We start from the raw sequence: 26,644 nt of genomic DNA, 5'->3' as shown, positions 1-26,644 counted from the left end.
ACACCTTGATTATATATTTCTTTCAGACAATAGTATCAAAAATTTGAACTTGGAAAAACACTTATATAAATACATATTGTTTTCTGAGATAGTGTAGTTACTTAGTAGAATTCATCTATACACACAGAAATGAAAACCTAGTATAAAAATAATAGCTGTTTTTGAAATATCCAATTCAAAAATGCTCAATGCTTACTTGAGAAATATTGCACAGACTTGGTTAAAGAATGAAATGCATTTTGAAATAAATCAAAATATTGGTCAGATATTAATATAAATTATATTCAGAAATAAGTGATAACATGGAATATGGAATAAAATAATTACACATTCACCTGTGCTCCCACTGCCCCAAAAAAGTCAACTTGTAATCAATGTAGGAGACTCACATTACCTGCCGTCTGAATTGAAAACTATCTAAATGTAGGATCTTATCAGTATGCTTTGTAAATGATGTTTCCACTTCTGTTTTCAACATGCCAGAATGACCTTTTTAAAAAAGAAAAAGAAGAAACATATTTAAAACATATTTTAAAGCATGGGGAAGCTTTCATTTCTTTTAATATTATATCCATTTATCCAAAAGGACAGTTATTATTTATTTAGCATAAAGTAATGGTACATTAGCCAGGAGACTGCATTGTTAACAAAGTAGTTCTTCAGTTACCTAAAACTGCTAGCTTCTTTGCCAGCAACAAAGATCAGATTATTTAATTCCATTGTCATACTGACTGCCATCTATGCCAGTGAAATTGGGAAATCTACAAGAAGAATTATTCATAAAATCAATGTCTTCCAACAATGTTTCGTATCGGGACCATATCACAAACGAGGAAATTCTACAAAGAAGTAATTCCTGAAGACTCTGAGATAGTGACAGAACGAAGAATGTTCTTTGCCACATGAGTGAGCAATGTCTAGCAAAAACCACAATCAATTGGATACCACCAGATGGTCAGAGAAAAAGAAGAAGGCCAAAGCAAGCCTGGTGCCAAACATTTCAGGAAGATCTGAAAAACATCAACTTTAAATGGAAGCATGCAGAGACTATAGCTGCGGACCGAAAATTGTGGAGTATGCTTGTAGCCCAATGTGCTTAGCACAGGACATGATGATGATGATGATGATGATTGGCTGTCTCGCTGAAAAGTTTGTTCAAGTCCTGCCTTAAGCCATGAAAGTCAGCTGGGTGACCTTAAGCTAGTCACTGTCAGCCTCCACTCCAATCCTCACATCCTTTTGTACACTTTATATTCAGTAGTTAGATTGCAGTGGGGTTTTATGTGTAATGTACATAGCTCATGGATTCAGGTTAAGTAGAGAGGGCTCTTTAAGAGTGTCGTCTGACATGAGATCAAGGGGAGGGGAGATTGATGGTTTGAATTCAGCAGGAATGTTAGAGCGCGGGCTTTCAACAGACATTGCATTCCTGAGATGATTTACAGCCAGAGACCTGCGGAAGAAGATTACCACGGGGGGCCGAGAAGGAGCTGGCATTGGACCAGACATGGCTGACCTCTTGTGGGAGGAGGGACTAACGATGGGATATGGAATGTTAGCCATATTGTGTTTCAGATCCAACTTTATACTGCTGCAGTCCGGATGTATTTAGTAAAAGTACTTTTCTTTATTTGCAAATGAAGTCAAGGTGTATTCTTTCCTAAATATAATCAGAGGCAGCTTGACAGTCACTCTCAGCCCAACCCACCTCACAGGGTGATTGTTTGGGGAAAATTGGAAGAGGAACATTGTGTTAGATATGTTTGCTGCCTTAAAAAAAAAAAAGGGCAACAAAGAATGTTCTTTCTGTGGCAACTTAGTAAGCTCAAACTGCCCAAGGAGCTGCTGATTCAGTTCTACAGAGGAATTATTGAGTCTGTCATTTGCACCTCTATAACTGTCTGGTTCGGTTCTGCAACCCAACAAGAAAAACACAGACTTCAGAGGATAATTAGAACTGCAGAAAAAATAATTGCTACCAACCTGCCTTCCATTGAGGACCTGTATACTGCACGAATCAAGAAGAGGGCCGTGAAAATATTTACAGATCCCTCACATCCAGAACATAAACTGTTTCAACTCCTACCCTCAAAACGACGCTATAGAGCACTGTACACCAGAACAACTAGACACAAGTTGAGTTTTTTCCCGAAGGCCATCACTCTACTAAACAAATAATTCCATCAACACTGTCAAACTATTTACTGAATCTGCACTACTATTAATCTTCTCATAGTTCCCATCACCAATCTCTTTCCACTTATGACTGTATGACTGTAACTTTGTTGCTGGCAATCCTTATGATTTATATTTATATACTGACCATCAATTGTGTTGTAAATGTTGTACCTTGATGAACGTATCTTTTCTTTTATGTACACGAGAGCATATGCACCAAGACAAATTCCTTGTATGTCCAATCACACTTGGCCAATAAAAATTCTATTCTATTCTATTCTATTCTATTCTATTCTATTCTATTCTATTCTATTCTATTCTATTCAGTTATTTGTAACAATAATAAAGGTGGGGAATACCTATTTACTTACTTACTTACTTACTTACTTACTTACTTACTTACTTACTTACTTACTTGTCAGTGAACTTGGAATCCTGAATGTTGGATTCCATTACTTACATCAGAGGTTACAAGGTCTTATACTCTTCATAAGAAACAGTAAAAATCAGAAGATTCAGGCTTAATATTTTTTTTCCCAATACAGCTAAAAAAGCTTCCAAATTTCGAGACTGGTTGGACTGTAGTAGCATGGAAATAAAACCAAATGCAAGTGCTATGGAAATGCTGGCTTATTTAGCATATGAGACAGTAGCACAGGTAATGAGAAAATATTTTTATTTCTGATGATTTTAGAGGGAAATGCCATTTAGTTACATTTGAATTTGAGGGCAATTATGGACAGCAGCCACAACGGACTCAACCAGCCTAGCAAGATCTTCCCTATACTTTTGTTCCACACCTCTCCTTAGCCTCCCAATGCCACTCCCTTAAATTCAAGGATGGAATATCCAACCACCTTGCCCATTCCTCCTTCTATTTTTAAATGCCTTACCTCCACTGATTGGCCTTGTTTTTCTCCTGTTCATTCAACTTTGAAATAGTTCTACTGAAAACATGCTTGCTTCAGGTCCATGCATGGTTTAGTCTAGATAATGGACTACGGAAAACTGGCTGTTCCATATGCTGGATGGTGGGTGTGCAGACATTTTGCATGACCATATTGCAAATTAATATGGAATGATACTATCTTCATAGAAAGAAAGAAAAAAACCACATGCCTCTAATACTTTCCAGGACTAAATTGATATCAAAACATTTTTAAAAATTCACTCTTTTGTAGTGCATCCTATACTTACAATCAAGTTAAGATTTCCTTCTGTTCATTTTTAAATTGTCATTTTTTTCCTTAGTTGGTGGACTTGGCCCTTTTGGTCAAGCAGGATATGATACCGAAAGCTGGTGACCCTTTTAGTCATGCAATATCTGCTACTTTTATTCAGCATCACCATTCTGAGGTAAATATGACCTTAAAGTTTATAGCTAATAATTAATAATTTGACAAAGTTGGAAGGGACCTTGGAGGTCTTCTAATCCAACCTCCTGCTTAGGCAGGAAACTCTACACCACTTCAGACAAATGGTTATCTAATCTCTTCTTAAAAAGTTCCAGTGATGGAGCATTTACAACTTCTGGAGGCAAGTTGTTCCACTGATTAATTGTTCTAACTGTCAGGAAATTTGTCCTTAGTTCTAGGTTGCTTCTGTCCTTGATTACTTTCCATCCATTGCTTCTTGTTCTACCCTGAGGTGCTTTGGAGAATAGTTTGACTCATTCTTTATGGCAACCCCTGAGATATTAGAACACTGCTATCATGTCACCCCAGTCCTTCTTTTCATAAGACTAGACATATTCAGTTCCAGCAACTGTTCTTTATATGTTTTATCCTCAAGTCCCCTAATCATTTTTGTTGCTCTTCTCTGCACTCTTTCTAGAATCTCTTTTTTACATCGTGGTAACCAAAACTGGATGCAGTATCCCAAGTGTGGCCTTACCAAGGCATTATAAAGTGATATTAACACTTCACATGATCTTGATTCTATCCCTCTGTTTATGCAGCCTAGAACTGTGTTGGCTTTTTTGGCAGCTGCAGCATACTGCTGGCTGATATTTAAGTTATTGTCCACTAGGACTCCAGCATTCCTCTCACAGTCACCACTATTGAGTAAGGTACCACATATACTGTACCTGTGCATTTTGTTTTTCTTGCCTAAATGCAGAACCTTCCTTTTTCACCATTGAATTTCATTTTGTTAGATAGCGCCCAACATTCAAGTCTGTCAAGATCCTTCTGTATCTTAAGCCTATCTTCCAGAGTGTTGGCTATTCCTGCTAGCTTGGTGTCATCTGCAGATTTGATGAGTTCCCCATCTATCCCCTCGTCCAAATCATTGATGAAGATGTTGAAGTGTATTGGACCTAAAACAGACCCTGGGGGTACCCCACTGCATACTTCCCTCCATGTAGATATGTAGATGCAGTTCCATTGAGGACTACACGTTGAATGCGGTTGGTTAGCCAGTTATGAATCCATCTGGTGATGATGCTGTCTAACCCACATTTTTCTATTTTTCAAGTAGTAGGTTATGGTCTACTTTGTCAAATGCCTTACTGAAAGCCAAGTAAATTATATCAACAACATTTCTCTGATCTACTAATTTTGTCACTTTGTCAAAGAATGAAATAAGATTAGTCTGGCATAATTTGTTTTTGACAAACCCGTGTTGGCTTTTGGTTATTACTTTGTTTGCTTTTAGGTTTTTGGTGATTCGTTGCTTGATTATCTTTTCCAGAATCTTCCCTGGTATTGAGGTCAGGATAATGGGTCTATAGTTTCCTGGATCTATTTTTTTTTCCTTTTTTGAATATGGGAACTACATCAGCTCTTTTCCAGTCCTCTGGCAGTTCCCCGGTGTTCCAGGAGCTTACAGAATATAGTGTATAATTTATTAATTTATTTCATCACAAGGACTTAAATTTCAACAGGAATTTTTATGGAAGCTCTAAGGGGTCTAATTCACTTTTCCTGAAAAGGCTCCCACCACACCTTTCTGCATATAAATGAACCTATAGAGTGGAATTAACTGATGAAGTTACCTAGTCAGGAAATGAAATGGCTGCAAACAAAACTAAATTCAAGGACACCAAGGACTCCACAGTTCAATCCTCATCTCTTCTATTGAAACTAACTATATATGCTAAAACATTTATTCAATCACTCCTTTTCAGAGGTGAGCATTTTTTTTCTTCCTCCTGGGCCCATCCTAGGACCTGTACATAGAAATACGACGTGTCAGGGCTATATGTGGCCAATGCCTACTGCAAAGGCAGGTAGAAATAGCCTTGAGGAACAGAAGGAAGAAACTGCAGCCATTTAACCTGAGAAACCATCTTAGACATGACCTCTAGTTCTCAAATAGATAAAGTGTGTGTGTTTAGAGGGAGGAGCACATACAGTCTTGCAAGATTCTATTACTATAAATTTATAATAAAACTTGTATTAGCATTCACAACTTTAGTTTCAGAATTGATATACCTCAAAAGACTGATACTTATTTTGTTGCAAAGGAATATCTTGCAATAGATTGAGAAGAAAAATCAAACTATACCATTTCTTTTAAAACAATTATTGTTATATAGATAATCTGTAAGTAGATTTATAGTCAAAGACTGGTGAAAATGTAATAATTGAGATCCTAACCAAGGATCTAAGAATTATTAAGGCAATTTCTCTAGATATAGATAGTTCCAAAGCAGGGTTTTTTTAAAAGATAAAATTATGGTTCATTACATAATGAACCAGATGTTTATACTGTCAGCGTTCCAGAAAACCCCCAAAACTGACACATGCTGTATTTGGTATTTTTGTCCCATCCATCAAGTGCTTCTCAAAGACCTGGAATAGGCAGATGCTAATGTTTTGTGGTGTTAAACGTATCATCACAGGCTGTAAGATGTTCCAATTATTATTATAATATTATAAAAATAGTGAAATTATTATTATTATTTGCTATAATACAGTAATCTCCTAGAGTCTATTGATGCCTACATATACTTATAGTTGCCATTTTATCTTAGAAATGGAAGATCTGGTGGCAGGGACAGTGAACATCTTCTAAAAATATATTTATGGAATACTATTGTATATTTTGAGTACTATTAGACTTCCACCAGAAAGATTTGGATTCAAATTGTATGATTTAGGATATATATTAGAATACATTTAGATTCAGCAGTGAAGTTTAATCAAGTATAATCTCTATGAAGAACAGAAACTTATCTATACTGGATCCTTCTGGATTTTGGAAGTAGGGAGGTTTGGGAAGGAACAGCTCCAGAAAGGAATGTTGCAATTGTTGGAATGCCCCAGTTTCTGATCATATTCATCTTCTACCATTAAAACATGGAACGATTGGTATATGTACTCAGAGAAAATAGGTGAAGGAATAATTTTGTCTTTTTAGATGCATATTTTAGGGCAGACTGCAAGTATGAAAAGTAATCCTGATTCACCTGAAAATACTCCACCACCAACACCCACCCTGCCATCAATGGGCCTGCAGTACCTTGGGAAAATTCAGTCTGGGACTATGGGGAATGGCAGCACTGGACAAGATTCTTCCAAAGTCAAACAGCGAAAGAAGAAGAAAGTAAGTTAAAACAAAGGAGACAATCAAATATTTCAGCTCCTCCAAATGTGTATTCTGTCCTCCGGAAAAGCTTATCTCTACAGTGTGCAGGTCTTTCAGTATGCTTAAGTGTCAGGTGACAGCTAAAAAACAAGTATTGAAGAGGTTTGCAGACCATCTAGTCAGACACTCAGTATGATGCTTGGGAGTAACTGTTAAGGATCTGTCTGAATCATAAGGCCTAAAGGAAAGGTCCTTCTGAAGATGACCTGCTTATCAGGTACTCCCTGCCTTCAATTTCTGCCTTCTTTACGGAAGCAGGTCTAGCTAGGACATCAGTGTATAGCTAGGTATAGCTATAGGTATACTGACAGGTATAGCTAGGACATTAGTGTCCCCTCTGAAGCATATTTCTCCTTTGGATCCAGGTAGCTACACATTCCTGTTTCATTGAAGTATAATAATTTTTATCTTTGTGTGTGAATGTTTTGAAATATAAGTTACCTTGGGAATCTAGTCTGAATAGAAAGGTGGAATATAGAAAATATAGAAACATAGGAATATAGAAAAACTATTAAACTAAGGCATAGATAGAGTAGGATTATGTGAGGCTTAGCTAATCACAGTGGAAAGTTTAATACATATAATTCTCCTTTTCCTCCTTATCATGCTTGTCTTTTAATGTTTGCCTTCTTTCTGTTGCTAACCATTTGTAAGCTACCCAAAGCTGTTGGCATTTGATTAAAAACCAATCAATCAATTAATACCCAGCACATGTTTCATTTTTGTACTGCCAAATATATGCTGCCAAATGGAAATTGGAATGGAATGCATATGGAAATCTAAGTTGCTTTGGAAGTTATGATTTGTTTATATGAGATATGACAGCCATTTTAGGTGATCTTGTGACTGTGTTCCAACGAGATCAATTTCCTTATTATGCTGCAGTTTTGGAATAATTTTCCCATGAAGATTCATTTTGGATAGAATATGTTTTCCCAAATCCATTAAAAAACTTCTAGTCATTCAAATTTATCCCTTCATGCATTGTTTTGTTATTATTTTAAATCTCAGTTTAGACTACTTTTACATTCAAATGTAAAATTAGTCTAAATTGAGATTTAAAATAATAACAAAATAATACATGAAGGGATAAATAAAATAAATAAGATTAAAAAATGAAATAAGTTTTGGATTATTAGAAATGATTTATTTATTTATTTATGAGTTCTAGCCTGAAACAAATGTTGCTTGAAAATGAAATACAGGTGGTCCTTAACTTATGTCCAAAATTGAACCCAAAATTTGTGTTGCTAAGTGAGACAGTTAAGTGAATTTCGCCCCATTGTACAACCTTTCTTGCAACAATTGTTAAGTAAATTTGTTAAGTTTCTAATATGGTTGCTAAGTGAATCTGTCTTCCCATTTGACTTCGCTTGTCAGAAGGTTACAAAAGATGAATGCATGACCCTGGGGCACTGCCACCACCATAAATAAGAGTTATTGCCAAGTGAATTTTGATCGCTTGACCTGGGCTACAAAATAGTTATAAGTCACTTTTTCCATTGCTGTTGCAACTTTGGACTGTCATTAACAAACTGTTATAAATCGAGGATTATTTGTACTATGTAAATGCCAGAATCATAGATAAGTAGTCTGTGTCTGATAGTAAATATTGCTCAACAAAGCCTCTTTTGGAAAATGTTAGTAGTCTTTGAGCAGAATAAATATATGTTAGCTTGGCACCATAGATATATAATGTGATATTATAGATGCAAACATAAATTAGGCCATCTGTTGGAACACACACACACACACATACACACACATTTTTGTGGCAGCGCTACTGCAAGCACAAATTGAGATTTCATTTAAGATCTCATTTAGCTAGGAATCCCTATCACTATCAGAAAAGATTTTCTCATCACACATTGGGCATTTCAGCAATCATTGAAAGCATTACAAATCCACTTTATACACTGAATCACATAATATGAGTAAAGTGGCAAATCTAAGCACTGGTATCACTTGACTTACTAAGAAAGCTTCACAAGTACAATTTTTACAAAATTGCATGTAGGGGAGATAAAAGACTACCCTTTAGGAAAATCAGAAGAATTTTGCTAGAGTTAATCATACCAAACAATGAATGCTTTTATTTTCTTGACCTAAAGAAAAAGCTCGGCTTTTAGTAACATCAGAAGTGGTCAATCTGGTGAACCCATTCTAAGCCCCAGTTGAGGCACAAAGGTTCCTCTTAGGTTCTCTATGGACTTATAGTTTTAATGTTGGTTGCTTCCAACACTCCCCCCCCCCAAGGAAAATGCTATTCTTCCTGTTCTTCATGTGTTGTATAAGTAATTTTTATCTTCTATGATAAAATTTCCTTTTTGCTCTGTTTATGGAAATTTAGTTTTATTTTAAAGTGAACGGTGTGACAATGATTGTCTCTTCAAAAGAAATAAGCAAATTCTACAAAAGATCAATTTTGTTAATTAATTCACAGTGTGTGTTTGTTATGTTTTCGACTTAATAACAATGAATGTGCTTTGTTGTTGTTGATGTTGTTGCTGCAGAGTACTGCAGCTTGTGCAGAAGCCCAGAGTGATGCCATCCAGCCGGCCCACATCAGAGAGGCCATTCGGCGCTACGGCCACAAGATTGGACCCCTTTCCCCTTACACAGTATGTAATAACAAAGATTTAAGAAGCTATATTTATAATCTTAGAGAAGTTTGATTTTCAAGTGGTCAAATGAAGAAGCCTTGGAATTATTGAGTGCAATTTGTGGCAACTTTAGTTTTCTTTAAAAATGGAATAATTCTTTGGGGGAACGAAACAATATTTTTCTTTCGTTTAGGGCAAAGGAAGATAATTTTTGTTTTAAATATTTTTAATGTTTAAATATTTTTGTTTGGAGTACTCCTAGTGTCAACTTTAAACAATTTAAATATTCTAAAATTAGCGGATTGATCAATTTTCTAATGAAGATTTATTCCTTAAGTCATACATTTAAAGGTTCTTAATGACTTAGACTTCATAAACCATTTGAAGGACGGTAATGTACTTGAAGAAGTATTTTACATTGAAATTGAAAAAATATCTTAGTTCCACATAAGCATAAAGTTGTATTTAAAGTTATCTATTTCTTTTTAAATATTCAAAGCATTTCCATTTATAAAGGATAAGGCTATAAGAATGGTGTCAGAAGAATGTCCAAAAAAATGTTTCCTTGGTGTTTGTCAATATTATAGTCTCTTACCAATCTGTTCCAATTCTGATACTATTATTAACTCATCTTTATAATTTACTCATCTTGTATGACTTGAAGCTAACTAGTCACTCTGTTTCAGCCCAACCCACTCATAGAATGGTTGTTGTGGGGAAAATAAGAGGAGGAAGGAATATTAAGTATATTCACCCGGTTGAGTTATTTAGAAAAAAATTAAAGAGGGATATAAATTAAATAAATAAACAGTGAAAATGAAAGCATCATTTTAGATCTTGTAACAGTGTTATTTTGTGAATCAATCTGGGACTCCTAGAGGAAAGATGGAATATAAATATAACAAATAAATATCAAATAATGGTATGTATTAATTCTTATTTAAGGAAGAAATGTTTGTCCCTAGGTTGGGCTGGTGGCTGACCCAAAGACTCCCAGTGAATTCCTATTAATGGGAGTAAATGGGTACCTCTACTAGTCTAACACCAGAACCACTGTACTATACTGGCTCTCAGTCATTTTGAGGAGAGATGCTTTACTGACAGTAATGTGAATCACACTTTTTAAAAATACTCTATACAATCCTATTAGGAAATAATAAAGGTGGCTATTGAGGAAGAAGGGATTATAAAAAAAATCTTAATTCGTTTATGAGCAGCAGGTGGGTAGCAGCAGCACCTAGCTAGCTGCTAAGGGAGGGACTCTAATTTAGCCCAAGATTTAATCTTTTCAACATGCACACATTATTGGAGAATTGGGACTTTAATGCTTAAATAAATAATAAATATGCAGTATTCAGAAACTTGAAATATATTTCTTAGATAAAATGACTTCATCCAATAATATTACATTATATAAACGGGTGCAAAATTGGGGTAGTAGCAATAACAATAGCACTTATACCGCTTCACAGTGCTTTACAGCCCTCTGTAAGCAGTTTTCAGAGTCAGCATATTGTCCCCCACAATCTGGATCCTCATTTTACCAACCTCGGAAGGATGGAAGGCTGATCCAACCTTGAGCCAGTGAGACCTGAACTGCCAAACTGCTGGCAGCCAGTGATCAGCAGACGTAGCCTGCAGTACTGCATTCTAACCACTGCACCACCACTGCACTCTTAAGCTTAGTAGCTTCTAGGGAAAAGGGAGACGAAAGCAGCTAAAAAATACTGAGGGAGCAAAAATTGCTATGTGTTGTGTGCACCTCTTTTGTCCAACCCCCCCACTTTTATTTTTAACAGATTTTGACTCATTATCTAAGATAACTTATTCTAATATTTACTTTATATATATATTATAGATTTGCATCCTAGACAGAATGATAAAATCTTTCTCTGTCAGTTCTTTCTTGCCCCAAATCCTAAAAGGATCTAACCTATTATAGATTCATTAAGTCAGTGGTCCCCAACCTTTCTGACTCCATAGACCAATGGGGCGGGGGAGGATAGCTGCTTGCACAAATGGAGCTTCACGCACTTCCTCACCTGCCACTTGCATGGCCGGGTCCCAATGGGCTGCAGCCCAGTAATGGGCCACGGTCTGGGGGTTGAGGACTGCTACATTAAGTTGAATTCAACGGAACCTAACTTTCTTGACTGGACAGATTTGAAAAGCTTGATACAGATAGCTAGGGGATGTGTGAATGTGACTCTAGTGCTGCCTATAGTTGACAGGTTAAGTTGTAACAATGCACTTCTTCTCAGACCTCACTTGGATTGATGTATAAGGATCAGGGTATTCTGTGGAAAAGTCACACAACAGACAGTATGCTTCAAGGTAGAAGTTGACTCTAGGACAGGGGTCTGCAAACTTGGCTTTTTTAAGACTTGTGGACTTCAACTCCCAGAGTTCCTCAGCCAGCAAAGCTGGGAGTTGAAGTCCACAAGTCTTAAAAGAACCAAGTTTGCAGACCTTTGCTCTAGACAATTTCCACTGGTTTAGTGTATGGAGGAAATTAATCATGGAATAATGTGCAATATAGCAATTAACAGTTTGATATCAAATGCCAACTTATACATTCTAAGCTTTACGTTTTAAGTCCACACCAATACATGTATAGTATTAGTCACTTTAGAGTACAGTTATTGGGGGGTGGGAAAGGTTGAGATGAAAGATCGCCCAATGTTTGTGAAGTCCCTCTTCTTGTTTCTGGGTTGGTATTTTCTATGGGTGATCTCATAGCATAGGTGTGTTTCAAGGAATCTACTGCAAGAGTCTTCCCCATTATCTCTGCACTCAGAGATATTTGTTTAAAATATAATTAGGGTGTTACAATAGGGAATTTACCCAAAATGTTGTTGTTGTTGTTTGCATTTGAACTAATCAAGAGATTAGTGTCTCCACTGCCTCTGCCTGAGTTTGTGATTTATGTTTCATGCCTGAATTAGGGCTTTGCCAGTTAACAATTTGTTACTTATAATGCAAATGGAAAATTGATGCAGAAGAATTAGCTTTTAAATTTTACTGTGTTTGCCAATCAAGGAAGCTAATACAGGAAAATTAAATCATTAAAAGTAATGCAGTTAACATCATTTCAGTACATACATAATTACAGATATTTCTATGTTTCTTCCCTTTGCTGACACTCTATAGCAGGGGTGTCAAACTCACGTCGTCACGTGATATATCTAAACTTTTTTCCCCTTTGCTAAACCAGGGGTGGGCGTGGCCAACACAGGATGCATCTGGCCCGCGGACCGTGAGTTTGACATTCCTGCTCTATAGTGTATCTTCACTTAAAGTATACAACTATGTCATTTGTAGATACAGTTCTTTCTTTCTTTCTTCCATACATGTTGCTAATTTAAGATGAACTGTGCTGACAATATAAAAAGTCAAAATATAATATTGCTTTATGCTGAAACATTAAAATATAGAAAACCGTGAGTTTCTTTGAGGTTATGAAGCTATTATTGCATTAAGTCAACAGGTGTCTTTAACAAAATAAAAAAATAAATTGGCATTCTCAACTGGAAATAATTTGATGCTATGTGAGGAAAATTATTTTAAAAGAAATATGTTGGTTTCTCCATTTGCCAAATACTTTCTTTATTGACCATTTGCCCTAGTTTGAATTTCGTATCTGTCCAAATCAAGAGGTAAAACAAAATAGCAAAACTAAAGTCTGTGCATAATAAACCTCACTGTGTTGTTCCTGTGATAACTATTTTTGAGCAGAACTAATCATGCTCATGGTCTGCATTATTTCCTCAATGGGCCTTTAGATAAAGTTGAGAAATAGCTCATTGTAGGTGGTATGTCAGGACACACAGAGACTTTGCCATGTGCAGATGGCCATCACGGAAAGCAATTTAAAGGACATCATCATCATCTTGTCTATAATGCTATATGAATTTTACAACAAGAAAAGAGCAGCCAGGTTTTTCAAAAATAACAATCCCCAATTATTGTTGATTCATATGAATTCAATATTCTATCTTTCTAGGAATTCACCTCCATTATTATTTGAAACCAAATATTGCTGAAAAGGCTATTTTTGTGCCAATATGGGTGTGTTTCAGACGTAGCCAGTTTTGATTTGGTGCTGAAACCAATTGCTTTAAAATGGTGCTTAAATTGGGTAAACAGAAAAAAAAAATAAAGAATTGGCTTTTTAAAAAGGCCAAAATATATCTATGGGGATTCGTTCATTGGCTAGAGTTTGGAGAATATATAGTGTCACCAACAGCATTTCTAATTAGCTCAATATCAAATATCACTTAATTAGTGGGAGACAGAATATCTTTATACCAGTTATAATTTCCTATAAATGACATTTTTAGGTTTCTCAAAGGCTGTACTACAGAGAAAGAAATACTAGACAAATAATTAGATTATATATCATGTTTGTTTAGCTTATCTAAGGCCATTGTTTGGTGGTTTCTACATATTCATGCATATTTTAAAATTATATACAGCAGAGTTGAGCTGAGTTGTAACTGAGATGTCTTTTTAGCGTAATTTGATAATGTAACATTTCATTATGTACATTGCACCGCAGTAATACCATATAATAATAGGATGTTTGGACTTTTTTGATCTCCTTTCATCTTGTATAATTCCACTTTTTAGGACATAATATTGCTTGTGTAGTCATTATTGTTGCTAAAAACAATTGGTTAATTATTTTGATAACATAAACTGTAAAAATTTTCAGTTACCGCTGTTGTATGTTGTTTGAGTTCAGTATACCTACTCCTAATACAGGAGTAGTTGATCTAGTCCTACATACAAAACCCAACTAGATGCATTTAAAAAACTCAAAAAAGCGAATGGAGTAAAATCTATTGATATTACTTGATATAAAATCGGTTTTGTCACAGGATGTTTTAAAACTGTTTCACTGATTTGTATCTGAGTGTCTGGATTATGGGTAACTGCTTTGACGTATTCTTAAAATACATACCGGTCCATAGTATTTCTTCTCTTAAAAATATTATGCTTTCATAGGGCATTGTAAACAAAGTATATAAATAAATATAGAGCAAAGTATATAAATGAATAAGAATGTAATTAGTGCAAAACCATGAACAGAATTTCATACCTTTCTTGATGTATTCCAAATTTTGCTATTTAAATTTAGAATGCAAATTGCTGTGGTAAAAGTATTCTAATGCCCTCTTGGTTCAACATTATTTTTCAAATTAGATATTTCCACTTTTACTTTAAAAAAAAAAATCTGACTACCTCACGAATATTGAGGAATGTTGTTGTTGTTAGTTGCGAAGTCGTTTCCGACTCATCGTGACCACATGGACAACATTCCTCCAGGCCTTCCTGTCCTCTACCATCCTCTGGATGGTAAACTCATGTCTACTGCTTCAGTGACTCCATCCAGCCACCTCGTTCTCTGTCGTCCCGTTCTTCTTTTGCCCTCAATCTTTCCCAGCATCAGGCTCTTCTGCAGTGAGTCCTTCTTTCTCATTAGGTGGCCAAAGTATTTCAGTTTCATCTTCAGGATCTGGCCTTCTAAAGAGCAGTCGTGGTTGAGATCAATCTCCTCTAGAACTGACTTGTTTGTTTGACTTGCAGTCCAAGGAACTCGCAGGAGTCTTCTCCAGCACCAGAGTTCAAAGGCCTCAATTCTTTGGCACTCAGCCTTTCTTATGGTCCAACCTTCGTAGCCATACATTGCAACTGGGAAAACCATAGCCTTGACTATATGCACTTTTGTTGGCAGGGTGATGTCTCTGCTTTTTAGTACGCTGTCTAGATTTGCCATAGGAATGTAGGAAAAACAAATTGTTTTCCTTCTTTTATCTCTTTTATTGTGTTAACATTGGAAGTTCATCCTCTCCAGCTACTCCCCTGTTTTCTCCAAAATAAGACACCCCCGATAATAAGCCCAATCGGGCTTTTTAGCGCATGGTAATAAGGCCAAGCACTTATTTCAGGGTTCAAAAAAATATAAGACAGGGTCTTATTTTCGGGGAAACACGGTATCATTTACTCTAGTTTTGACTAATTTTTTCTTAAATAGTTTTCTCCCACCCAAACTGTGCCTTTGCTTGCTTTTGGGGCTGGCAATTTTCTCTGCTGGCAGGATGCCATTTCCTACTGCAATTGCTTCTGGGCCTAAAAAAACCCACTTATTTTATAGCCATAAATTGTATATGTGAATGTATACAGAATGCTTACAAAGAGACTGAAAAAGTGCCAGTGCCATCTTCTTGCTTTTCCTTTATCGGGACACACTGATATTTCTTTTGAACTGTTAGGTTTAAATCATTTATCCTATTAATAATAGCTATTATATTAACAGCTGATGATAGTATTGTTAATGCAACTAATAAAGTTGTGCACCCCAAGTTTCATTTTGATAGTTCCTGCAAGTCATGATGGTAAAATATTGAAACATGTCAATGAGTGTCACATTTTTAAAATTCCTTTTAAAAAAATAAGTTGTACTCCAAAAGCCCTTCTCTGCTCCCCACAAAATAAAAGAGGCAACTTGGGCATTGCTCCTCTGATGACATCAGCCCGTTAGAAAAAGATTTTCCTGTCCCTGACCTGAAAGACTGAAAGCCTTTTTTCCAATATGAGTTGATTCTCTTCTGAGGGAAGATTCTGCAACTGAGGTTCAGAAATCTCAGCATAATTTCTGTCATGATTGGATTCATGATTGGAAATGAATTCTGAAAAGCATTATTGATTAAAATACATTTTAAAAATAAGTACTAAACTACACAAAAATGTTGAAGCTTTTCATACTTTGATATGTTAGGCTGTCTTTCTTAACAACTTGCACTCTTCTAATCTCCTCAAAACCTTGTTTCTGTTTATATATTTTGCATAATTATTATTTTTTCAGTTATACATAAAATGTGGGGGATGTATGTGTGTAAAAGTCTTCAAGAAACACTATTGTCCTTAAGGGCAAACATCAGTAAGATATAGCATGTGTTGTCAGTTGAGCTGCATCAAAATTAAGTGCTTTATAAAAGACCCACAGATATTCTTTTTGCTACCCAAACATGGCTGTATTGAAGTTTACTTAGTCAGGGCTGAATTTCAGCATATTGTTTTTTTGTGTGTCACATTTTATATTTTGGAAAAAAATGACTAGTTCCGTAAAAGCGGTAGGAAACCAGGTCTCAGTATGGAGCCCTTGTTTTCCTCTCCCTTCACCCGAGGTTCCTCCCTTCAAATTTATGAAAGAAAACATTTCTTTCTGTGAAAGGTTTTTGTACACCAGCATCTGGAAGTGTTTATTTCAGTGGCGTGTAATCTATCTGTGGATTTAGTTAGCACCAGACCCCCTTTTGTGTATTCCTGACTTAAAATTTTTATAAATGATCTTGTTGAATTTGTGCCAGGGTGCACATGGTTTGGCTGATTGCTGCATATATCCTTTACCTGCCAGTCACCTTTGATTTATATTCCTTCCCTCTGCTTTGGCCTTCCAAAACTGGTGCCATTGAACTGTCCTCTAAATCATCTTATTGGATAAATTACTCCAAGATGAGATGGTACATTTTTTGCTGCCTGTGGATAAAGACACATTCCTACTGTTGGTCCTCACTAAGTCAGTGCTGAACCACTTACACAGGAGCTTACGGGATGAGAAAAATCAACTTCTCTGCTTGTTTCCTCTTTCAAATGCAACATTGAATACAAAAGTATGCCAAAAATGACCAGTTGAAAAATAGCTTAAGATACTCCTTTGGAATTTACTGGTAAAAAACCTTCTTTTTGAAAGGAATTCAGGATTTCTAAAATAAGTTTTAGAAACTCCACATATTTTAAAACAAGCATTATTGAAAGCAATGTTTGCAGAGTGCAATTGAGTTTAATACTCAGCTGGGGAATAATTTGAAAATAGATTTAATTATATACATTATACACACAATAATGATAGCTTTTGAATAACAGCAATAAAATTGTTCTAAAACAACTAAGCATTTTGATGAATTACCCAGGGATGCATATCTGTACATTAATATGGAAGCTTTTATTGCCTTGACAATGATTTTAAAAATTCAATATTTTTAATAGTTGATTGAGTCGCTTTCAAAAGATTGACAAAGAGTTTATAGCTTAAAAATATTCTGATACAATAAAATTCATGTTTCTGTGCACTAAATATGAAGATTTGTGATGTATTCCAGAAAATGTTATCCTGTGACTTTTGGCAGTCACCAGTCCCAAGGATCTTAACTTCAGTCTTTCATTGAGTTCGTTTTCATTTGCTACAGTTGAAGCCCTATTAGTAACATTCTCTGTTTTTCTTTGGGAATGTTTTAATTGATCTTTATTGTTGATTTTCTGTTATTTTCTTCTGCTTTTCAGTTTATCATTTCATCTGGCCAAGGCGGAAAAGTGATTTATTTTTTTTGCACCTGTTGTGGTTAGTTAAGTTACCTAGACCTTAGTGAGCAGGTCAAATAGAAATATAAGTAATAATAGACAAGAAATGTACTAAGTGCGGGATCAAGCTATGTTCCTTATGGAAGAGAATTCATATTGACTCTACCTAGATAACTATTATGTGAAGGCTGCTTCTGATCATTGCCCAAGATACACTTATAAACTCCCAGAAATACCACCAGTATTAACTGAGTTGCCTTTTTAACCAAACTGACTCTTGTTTGCCCCAGTATTGTTTATATCCCTGTGGAGGCAAAGTGGGAACCCCAGAAGCAGCTTTGTATTTCCACAGTGCTGATACTACAAAGCTGTTTAGAGTCTATTCTCTCCAGAGTCACAAGCTCAGCCCTTCCACTAGAAATGGCCTTTTGAGATGAATAAGCTCCTCCTACCTCAGGCTGTTTTAAGCATACTTATTTCAATGGAAATCTAAGAGTTTAAAAAAAAACCTCCATATTATACTGGATATTCCTAAAAAGTAGAAGAGAGAGAAATAAGCAGTAGTCTGCCCCCAAGTCTCATATGAAAACCGTATTATTTATAATGAGGAAGGAGCTCAGTAAATACTGATGCCTTCTTTTTGCTATCCTCTCCTGTGCCAAAAACCCACCTAGAAAATGCAGATTCTCAGATCTATGTTAAAACATCAAGTTCAGGCATATTACCAGAGGTGAGAAGCAGCTCTATTTATTTTTTTAATAATAATATCTTTATTTATTTATTTATTTATTTATTTATTTTTGTCACAACAATATACATAAGCATCACACAAAATGGTTATGTAGTATATAAACATATATATGAGGAAATATGAGGAAGTATAAGTATATATGTATAAGAATAAAGAAACAATAGGACAGGAACGGTAGGCACGTTTGTGCTCTTATGCACGCCCCTTATGGTCCTCTTAGGAATGGGGTGAGGTCAATAGTAGAAAGTTTTTGGTTAAAGCTTTTGGGATTATAGGAAGAGACCACAGAGTCAGGTAAAGTGTTCCAAGCACTGATAATATTTTTCATATTTTCATATTTTCTGCAATCTACATTGAAGCGATTAACATTAAATTTAAATCTATTGGTTGCTCTTGTATTATTGTAATTGAAGCTGAAGTAGTCTTTAACAGGAAGGACATTACAATAAATGATTCTATGAATTAAACATAGGTCTTGTCGAAGGCGACGGAGTTCTAAGTTTTCTAAACCTAGGATTTCAAGTCTGGTGGGATAAGGTATTTTGTTGTTTTCAGGGGAGTGGAGAATTCTTCTTGTAAAATATTTGTGGACACGTTCAATTGTATTGATGTCAGAAATGTGGTGTGGGTTCCAGACAGGCGAGCTGTATTCAAGGATTGGCCTAGCAAATGTTTTATATGCTCTGGTTAGTAGTGTAGTGTTTTTGGAAAAGAAGCTACGCAAGATTAGATTTACAACTCTTAGAGCCTTTTTTGCTATGTAGTTGCAGTGGGCTTTGGCACTTAGATCATTTGATATGAAAACTCCAAGGTCTTTAACAGGGTGGGGGTCATCTGTAAGGTAATGTCCTTAGTATTTGGGTTCTTTTTTCCAATATGTGAGCATTTGCTGGTTGAGATTTGGAGTTGCCAAGTTTTAGACCAAGCGGTTAGAAGATCAAGGTCTTTTTGAATGGTAGATGTATTGTCGGTGATGTTAAATAGTTTGACACTGTCAGCAAAGAGAACACAATTATTTGAGATATGGTCACAAAGATCATTTATGTATAGTATGAAGAGTGTTGGTCCAAGAACGCTACCTTGAGGAATGCCACTCTTGACAGGAACAGGATTTGATAGAGCATTGCCAATTTTAACCACTTGTTGTCTGTTAGACAGAAAAGCAGATATCCAATTGTGAAAGGGTCCTGAAATGCCATAGGATTTTAGTTTTAGGAGGAGTTTATCATGTACTACTGAGTCGAAAGCTTTACAGAAATCTATGTGGACTTCTACATCTATTGCTTTGCCTTGATCAAGATTTGTAGTCCATATGTTTTTACAGTGGAGAAGTTGCAAGTTACATGATATTTTTTTCTGAAACCAAATTGTTTATTAGAGAGTAGGTTGTTTATTTCTAAGTGGAAGGTAATGGATTGGTTGATTATTGTTTCCATTACTTTGCAGGTGACGCAACATAGAGAGATTGGTCTGTAATTTTCAACTAAGCTGGGGTCTCCTTTTTTGAAGATTGGGATGACTGTGGCTAGTGACCAAAGTTTGGGAAAGGAACTGGTCGTGAAAACTTTATCAAATATTATGCTTAGGGGTTCTGCTATATTAGTGGAAAGTTTTTTTAAGAAGTATGCACATAGTCCGTCAGGTCCAATAGATAGAGATGATGATAACTCTTCAAGTTATGAAGAGCTTTTCCAACATTATCTTCTGTGAAATCTATATGTGTTAAGTCATTATACTCATTGCTGGTACGATTTGGGAATGTCGGATATGTGTCCGCACTGTTAACAAAAACTGACCCAAAGAATGTGTTAAAGAGGTTTGCTTTAACTGTTTTGTCATTGCATTCTTTGCCGTTAGAATCTTTTAGTGATGGGATGGATCTTGAGTCTTTAAGTTTATTGTTCACAAAAGTATAAAAGACACGATTGGAATTTGTGCGCAGAAGGTCCTCTTCCTGCTTGGTGTGGTAATTTGTGCATTCAGTTTTTATTTGGTTGCATATATTTCTGTAGTGGTTTTTGAAATTTGCTACATAGCCCTTTTTGTTTCTTCTCCAGAAGGATTTTTTTTTTTGGATTGAAGCTGTTTTATTGATATGGGTAATTTGCTTTTCCTGATCTTGATGGTCGTTTGTGGTATGTATAGTTTAATGACTCTATTGATTTCAAGTAGGAAAACTTTGTAGTGGTCTTCACCAGTTATACAGGTTGAGAACAGATTTTGCCAGTCCAGAGATGAGAGATAGTTATAAGGTCATGTTGGCTTTTTTGAAGTTGTAGTTAGGAATACTATTGTTATGGCGATTTATGTAAGGGCATATATTGAGACGAAAGTCAATTATGCAGTGGTCGCTGTTGGAAAAGGGTTCTTTTATTTGTAGTCCATAAATTGAGTTTGTTTATTAGCTTTCAATATCATACATTTAAATACAAACTAACTTTTGTGGATATTTTGGAGGAAGATATTTTTATTTTTCTCATGTATTCATTTATACGTAAGCAAACAATAAAAACCAAAGCAGAGTTTATAAATTAGTATCAGCTTCATCATCTAAAAAACATTATCCTATCCCAACAGTAATATCATTTAAAGTTCTTTCAACTTCTTCAACATCCTGACAAAAGAAACATTTTAAGGTTCTTTTAAAAAGTTAACTGGTCAATTTCTTAGAAGATAAGCAGTCAGGCAACTAAGAAACTTAGAGGAACCATTAACAATTGGCCTGAAGGAAAAGAAAGTTAATAGCAATGATAACTGTATATAAAAAACTGTTTGATAATAATTGAGAAAATATTTTAATGAAGTTATCTTTACATGATTATATGTTTACTACAAGCATAACACATTAAGCAACCTATTTTAATTACAAGAATGGATACACCAACTTTTTGAATGTCATTGGTATCTTCCCAGGTTGTTGAATTAACTAATTGACTAACTAGCAAAATTTTACCTGATGAAAAAAAAATAACATTAAAAGGTTCCCAGTCCATTTTTAATATCACTTTACATTGTTTTGAAATATTATAAAATATCCTCTTATGCTATCCCCCTTTTTTTCCAAAGAAAATGACAAGAGAGCACATTTTCCCATTTTTTTTTTATTAATTAAGGAATATTTTGTGAAAATGCTCTTTTAAAATACTTTGAAATATTTAATGTTATATAATGACAATAAAATAAATTCTAAATTAGGTTAATTTGGAAAATATTTCATTATTTATCAATTCATTACTTATATGTTAAACTATTCTTGTATGAAATTGTGTCCATTAAATATTTTTTAGGAAGTCTTGATCTACTTACATTGACTTTACCTTTAGTTGGGTGTGAACAGCTCGTTTCCAGCATTAGAAGATCCAGTCAAAAAAAAAAAAAGCTATGGAGAGCTTCTTGAGTTTAGTGTGGAACAGAACATTAGAAAATATGGTTGTCCTGGGAAATTTGTGACAATTGACAGGTGGGCTTTGTGTGTTTCGATGAAGTTGTCAGCTCTTCATGGTAATCCAACCAAAAAACCAAAACCATGTTTATTGACATTGCCTTTATTGTAAGTTACAGTAACAAAAACTTCCTTCTTCTATGCCTTCATATTCCAGAGAACAAGGGTGGGTCTCTCCTGAGGTACATGCTTAAATCCATTTTTTCTATGGGCTGAGATATATCTCTTGTCTGATCATTGTCCTAGCTATGCATTTTCCTCCAGTTCTCTGAGGTTATTTTCACAGCCCGTTACAGAAATGCATTACATCATATATATTTTTTTAAAATAGTTTTTTTTAACATATTCTGCTGTTAAAATTATTTAAAAGAAGCTATATTTGTTAGTCATTATTTCCAAAGCAAAAAAAAAAAAAGCAAACAGAAATAATATTAGTCTTTGGTTGATAAACACTGTTGGAACCAGAATTTTGATCCCTAAGCAATCCAATAATTAAGCGAGTCATCGCATAACCAAACCTGCTTTTGTGACCACCTTTACCATGGTTGTTAAGTTATTCACTGTGTTCATTAAGGAAATGCCATGGAAGTTAAGTGAATCACACAGTGATTCCAAGCAAATCCAGCTTCCCTAATTGCTTTGCATGTCAGAGGAGGTTGAGAAGATTGCAGCCCACAATCATGGAACCACAAGATGCTGCAACTATCATAAATGTGAGCCAGGTGATGCGATGATCATAACTTCGGGGATAGGCTTTAAGTCACTTTTTCCAAGGCCATTGTTAACATTAAATGACTGATTGTAAGTGGAGGGCCTGTATAAGATGATGTTCAAAAGTTTACATTTAAATTACTCAGGTATAATAATGTATAGGTTAGGTGTCTGTGACTCAGACCACAGAGTAAGTCCTTTATCAGAACTTTATGGTAGATCAACTCTGAGAATCAGAGTATTCAAGTTCTATGAGTCCAAGCGAAGAGCAAGAATACTCCAATGAAACTAGATACCACCTCCACCCAAACCTTTAATAGAGGAGCTGCTGTAGTGACTGCCTTCTGGCAGGTTGCAAAGCCACTCATTATCTTCTGGTTGATGGAAGGAGAAGGCAGCTATATAATAAAATCATGTAAGAGGATAAGATAGTTGTTGCATCTTTCTGTGGAAGACTGTTTTACTATCTATCACATACCAGTAATTTGCAGCAGGAAATTTAAGAGAATCTTAAGAGAAGTTACTTGTAGTTTGTCTTGTTTAATGGTTTTTAATCTATTGTTTTATGTTGATTTTTCACATGCTTTAATTACATCTATGGATTTATATTGTATGTTTTTCATTTATAACTTACTCAGAATGATAGAGTATTACTAGAAGAGCAGATTGTACATTACTTTATAAATATATAACTAATACTAAGATGGGGAGGGTTTCATAACTTGAAGGAAGTGGTTGATTTTTTACAGTTTTCTTTAAAATCAGCGAGAGTTCTGAAATTAATATCTATATTTGTAGTGGTAGGATAAAAATGAGTGTCAGTCATGGTGTTATTGATCGGCATTGCAAATTGGACATTATATATTTCAGCTGAATCTATATTTTCTAAGGAAAATTGTGTAAACATCATTACCATGTAAAACTGCTGGCATTCATATAAACAATATACACTGCTCAAAAAAATAAAGGGAACACAAAAATAAGACATCCTAGATCTGAATGAGCGAAATATTCTTAGTAAACACTTTGTTCATTACATAGTTGAATGTGCTGACAACACAAACACACAAAAATTATCAATGGAAATCAAATTGAGCAACCCACGGAGGTCTGGATTTGGAGTTACACTCAAAATTAAAGTGGAAAACAACACTAAAGGCTGATCCAACTTTGATGTAATGTCCTTAAAAGAAGTCAAAATGAGGCTCAGTAGTGCGTGTGGCCTCCACGTGCCTGTATGACTTCCTTACAATGCCTGGGCATGCTCCTGATGAGGTGGCGGATGGTCTCCTGAGAGATCTCCTCCCACACCTGGACTAAAGCATCCCCCAACTCCTGGACAGTCTGTGGTGCAACGTGGCGTTGGTGGATGGAGCGAGACATGATGTCCCAGATGTGCTCAATTGGACTCAAGTCTAGGGAACAGGTGGGCCAGTCCTTAGCATCAATGCCTTCGTCTTGCAGGAACTGCTGACACACTCCAGCCACATGAGGTCTAGCATTGTCTTGCATTAGGAGGAACCCAGGGCCAACCGCACCAGCATATGGTTTCACAAGGGGTCTGAGAATCTCATCCCGGTACCTAATGGCAGTCAGGCTACCTCTGGCGAGCACGTGGAGGGCTGTGTGGCCCCCTAAAGAAATGCCACCCCACACCATTACTGACCCACTGCCAAACCGGTCATGCTGGAGGATGTTGCAGGCAGCAGAATGTTCTCCATGGCGTCTCCAGACCCTGTCATGTCTGTCACATGTGCTCAGTGTGAACCTGCTTTCATCTGTGAAGAGCACAGGGCGCCAGTGGCGACGTTGCCAATCTTGGTGTTCTCTGGCAAATGCCAAATGTCCTGCACGGTGTTGGGCTGTAAGCACAACCCCCACCTATGGATGTCAGGCCCTCATACCACCCACATGGAGTCTGTTTCTGACCATTTGAGCAGCCACATGCACATTTGTGGCCCACTGGAGGTCATTTTCAGGGCTCTGGCAGTGCTCCTCCTGTCCCTCCTTGCACAAAGGCGGAGGTAGCGGTCCTGCTGCTGGGTTGTTGCCTTCCTACGGCCTCCTCCACATCTCCTGATGTACTGGCCTGTCTCCTGGTAGCGCCTCCGTGCTCTGGACACTATGCTGACAGACACAGCAAACCTTCTTGACACAGCTCGCATTGATGTGCCATCCTGGATGAGCTGCGCTACCTGAGCCACTTGTGTGGGTTGTGGACTCCATCTCATGCTACTACTAGAGTGACAGCACCTCCAGCATTCAAAAGTGACCAAACCATCAGCCAGAAAGCATAGGAACTGAGAAGTGGTCTGTGGTCACCAGCTGCAGAACCACTCCTTTATTGGGGATGTCTTGCTAACTGCCTATGCTTTCCACCTGTTGTCTATTCCATGTGCACAACAGCATGTGGAATTGACTGTCAATCAGTGTTGCTACCTAAGTGGACAGTTTGATTGCACAGAAGTATAATTGACTTGGAGTTACATTGTGTTGTTTAAGTGTTCCCTTTATTTTTTTGAGCATCTTATAAATAAATGCCCATTTTTTCCCATGGTGAAGAATATTACTCCTAGATTAATATATACAGGTAGTCCTCGACTTACAACCACAATTGAGCCCAGAATTTATGTTGCTAAGTGAGAAATTTGTTAAGTGAGTTTTGTCCCATTTTACAACTTTTCTTGCTGCATTTATTAAGTGAATCACTGCAGTTGTTAAATTAGTAACACGGTTGTTAAGTGAATCTGGCTTCCCAATTGACTTTACTTGTCAGAAGGTTGCAAAATGGGATTATGTGACCCCGGCTGGGATACTGCGACCATCATAAATATAGATTAGTTGTCAAGCTTCTGAATGTAAATTGCAATGGTCTTAAGTTTGAAAAATGATCATAAGTCACTTTTTTCAGTGCCATTGTAACTTTCAATGGTCACTAAATGAACTGTTGTAAGTCAAGGACTATCTGTATTTTTATGAATCCCTTTTTAATCACTTTTAGGCATTTTAAACAGATCGATAAATTGAGGGAGTTGTTAAAGGATGGGTTATCTTTTCTTTATTTAAACTGATATTTCCATATGAAGGTGGAAGAGTTAAGATTTTATAAGCACTGATGTTTCATCTTGATATCATAGGTTGGGGGTTGTATTGTGTTGCATTTTGGGGATAGAATAAAAATATTTTCTTTAAAAACCAATAGGAACAGAATTAGAAAATTGTTACTGACTGCTCTAACACTTTGGCAGGGTTTGGTTCTTTCTTTAATTAAAAATCAATTGTTTTCCCATCATTAAAGACTGCAAAACATATTTGGAAGCTTTAAGGATGGAGATTTTAGTTTGGTTATGAATGCATGAAAAGTTGATATTTTTCCAAATATTTTGGAATAATATTTTTATTTGAAAGTTGCAAATTATTTTTAACTTACTTGAGCAGAAGTGTATTAGTATTCTACACCAATTTATTATGATGATTTCTAAAAACTGATATACTATATGTGGAATTTTAATTGACTTAAATTGCAGGATGTTAATGTATTCAATTAAACAAAAATGATTTCTTAATTTGGGTTTGCTACATTTTGCTACTGAAACTTTCAGATTACATTGCATTAGAAGATGTTTTGAACCAGTTAAAACTAGAGCAGGGGTGTCTAAACTTGGCCCCTTGAAGAATGGTGGACTTCCACTCCCAGAATTCCCCAGCCAGCATGAGCTATAAACATGAGCAAGTTGCTTGCTGGGGAATTCTGGGAGTTGAAGTCCACCACTCTTCAAGGGGCCAAGTTTGGACATCCCTGAACTAGAGTTTATTTTACAAAAAAACTGAATATATTGTTAAGAGGGATCTAGGTTATTGATGAGAAATTTAGAATCCGGAGTTAGAATACAGGAATGATTTTGTATTTTGAAGAATATTAAATACGTTTGTCATGATCTTTAAGTTAGACTTAATTTATTAAAATATTATTATATTCTTTTATTTAAAAAGAATTGGGAATCA

General features: G+C 35.9%; 1 protein-coding gene across 6 annotated transcripts in view; it reads left to right on the top strand.

Annotated features, from left to right (window-relative positions):
* The window catches only part of SUPT3H (SPT3 homolog, SAGA and STAGA complex component), a 291,243-nt gene that overhangs the window by 204,120 nt on the left and 60,479 nt on the right, over positions 1-26,644 (top strand). For all 6 annotated transcript variants that reach the window (XM_058183513.1, XM_058183548.1, XM_058183522.1 and 3 more), the window contains 4 exons: positions 2,724-2,836; positions 3,430-3,534; positions 6,541-6,726; positions 9,282-9,389. In XM_058183513.1, the coding sequence (XP_058039496.1) occupies positions 2,724-2,836; positions 3,430-3,534; positions 6,541-6,726; positions 9,282-9,389 (512 nt within the window). The remainder of the gene's footprint in view (positions 1-2,723; positions 2,837-3,429; positions 3,535-6,540; positions 6,727-9,281; positions 9,390-26,644) is intronic.

The sequence above is a fragment of the Ahaetulla prasina genome, chromosome 1, assembly GCF_028640845.1.
Source record: "Ahaetulla prasina isolate Xishuangbanna chromosome 1, ASM2864084v1, whole genome shotgun sequence".
Taxonomy (NCBI): domain Eukaryota; kingdom Metazoa; phylum Chordata; class Lepidosauria; order Squamata; family Colubridae; genus Ahaetulla; species Ahaetulla prasina.
The sequence above is the reverse complement of the archived record's forward strand: the minus strand, read 5'-3'. Positions and strand labels throughout refer to the sequence as shown.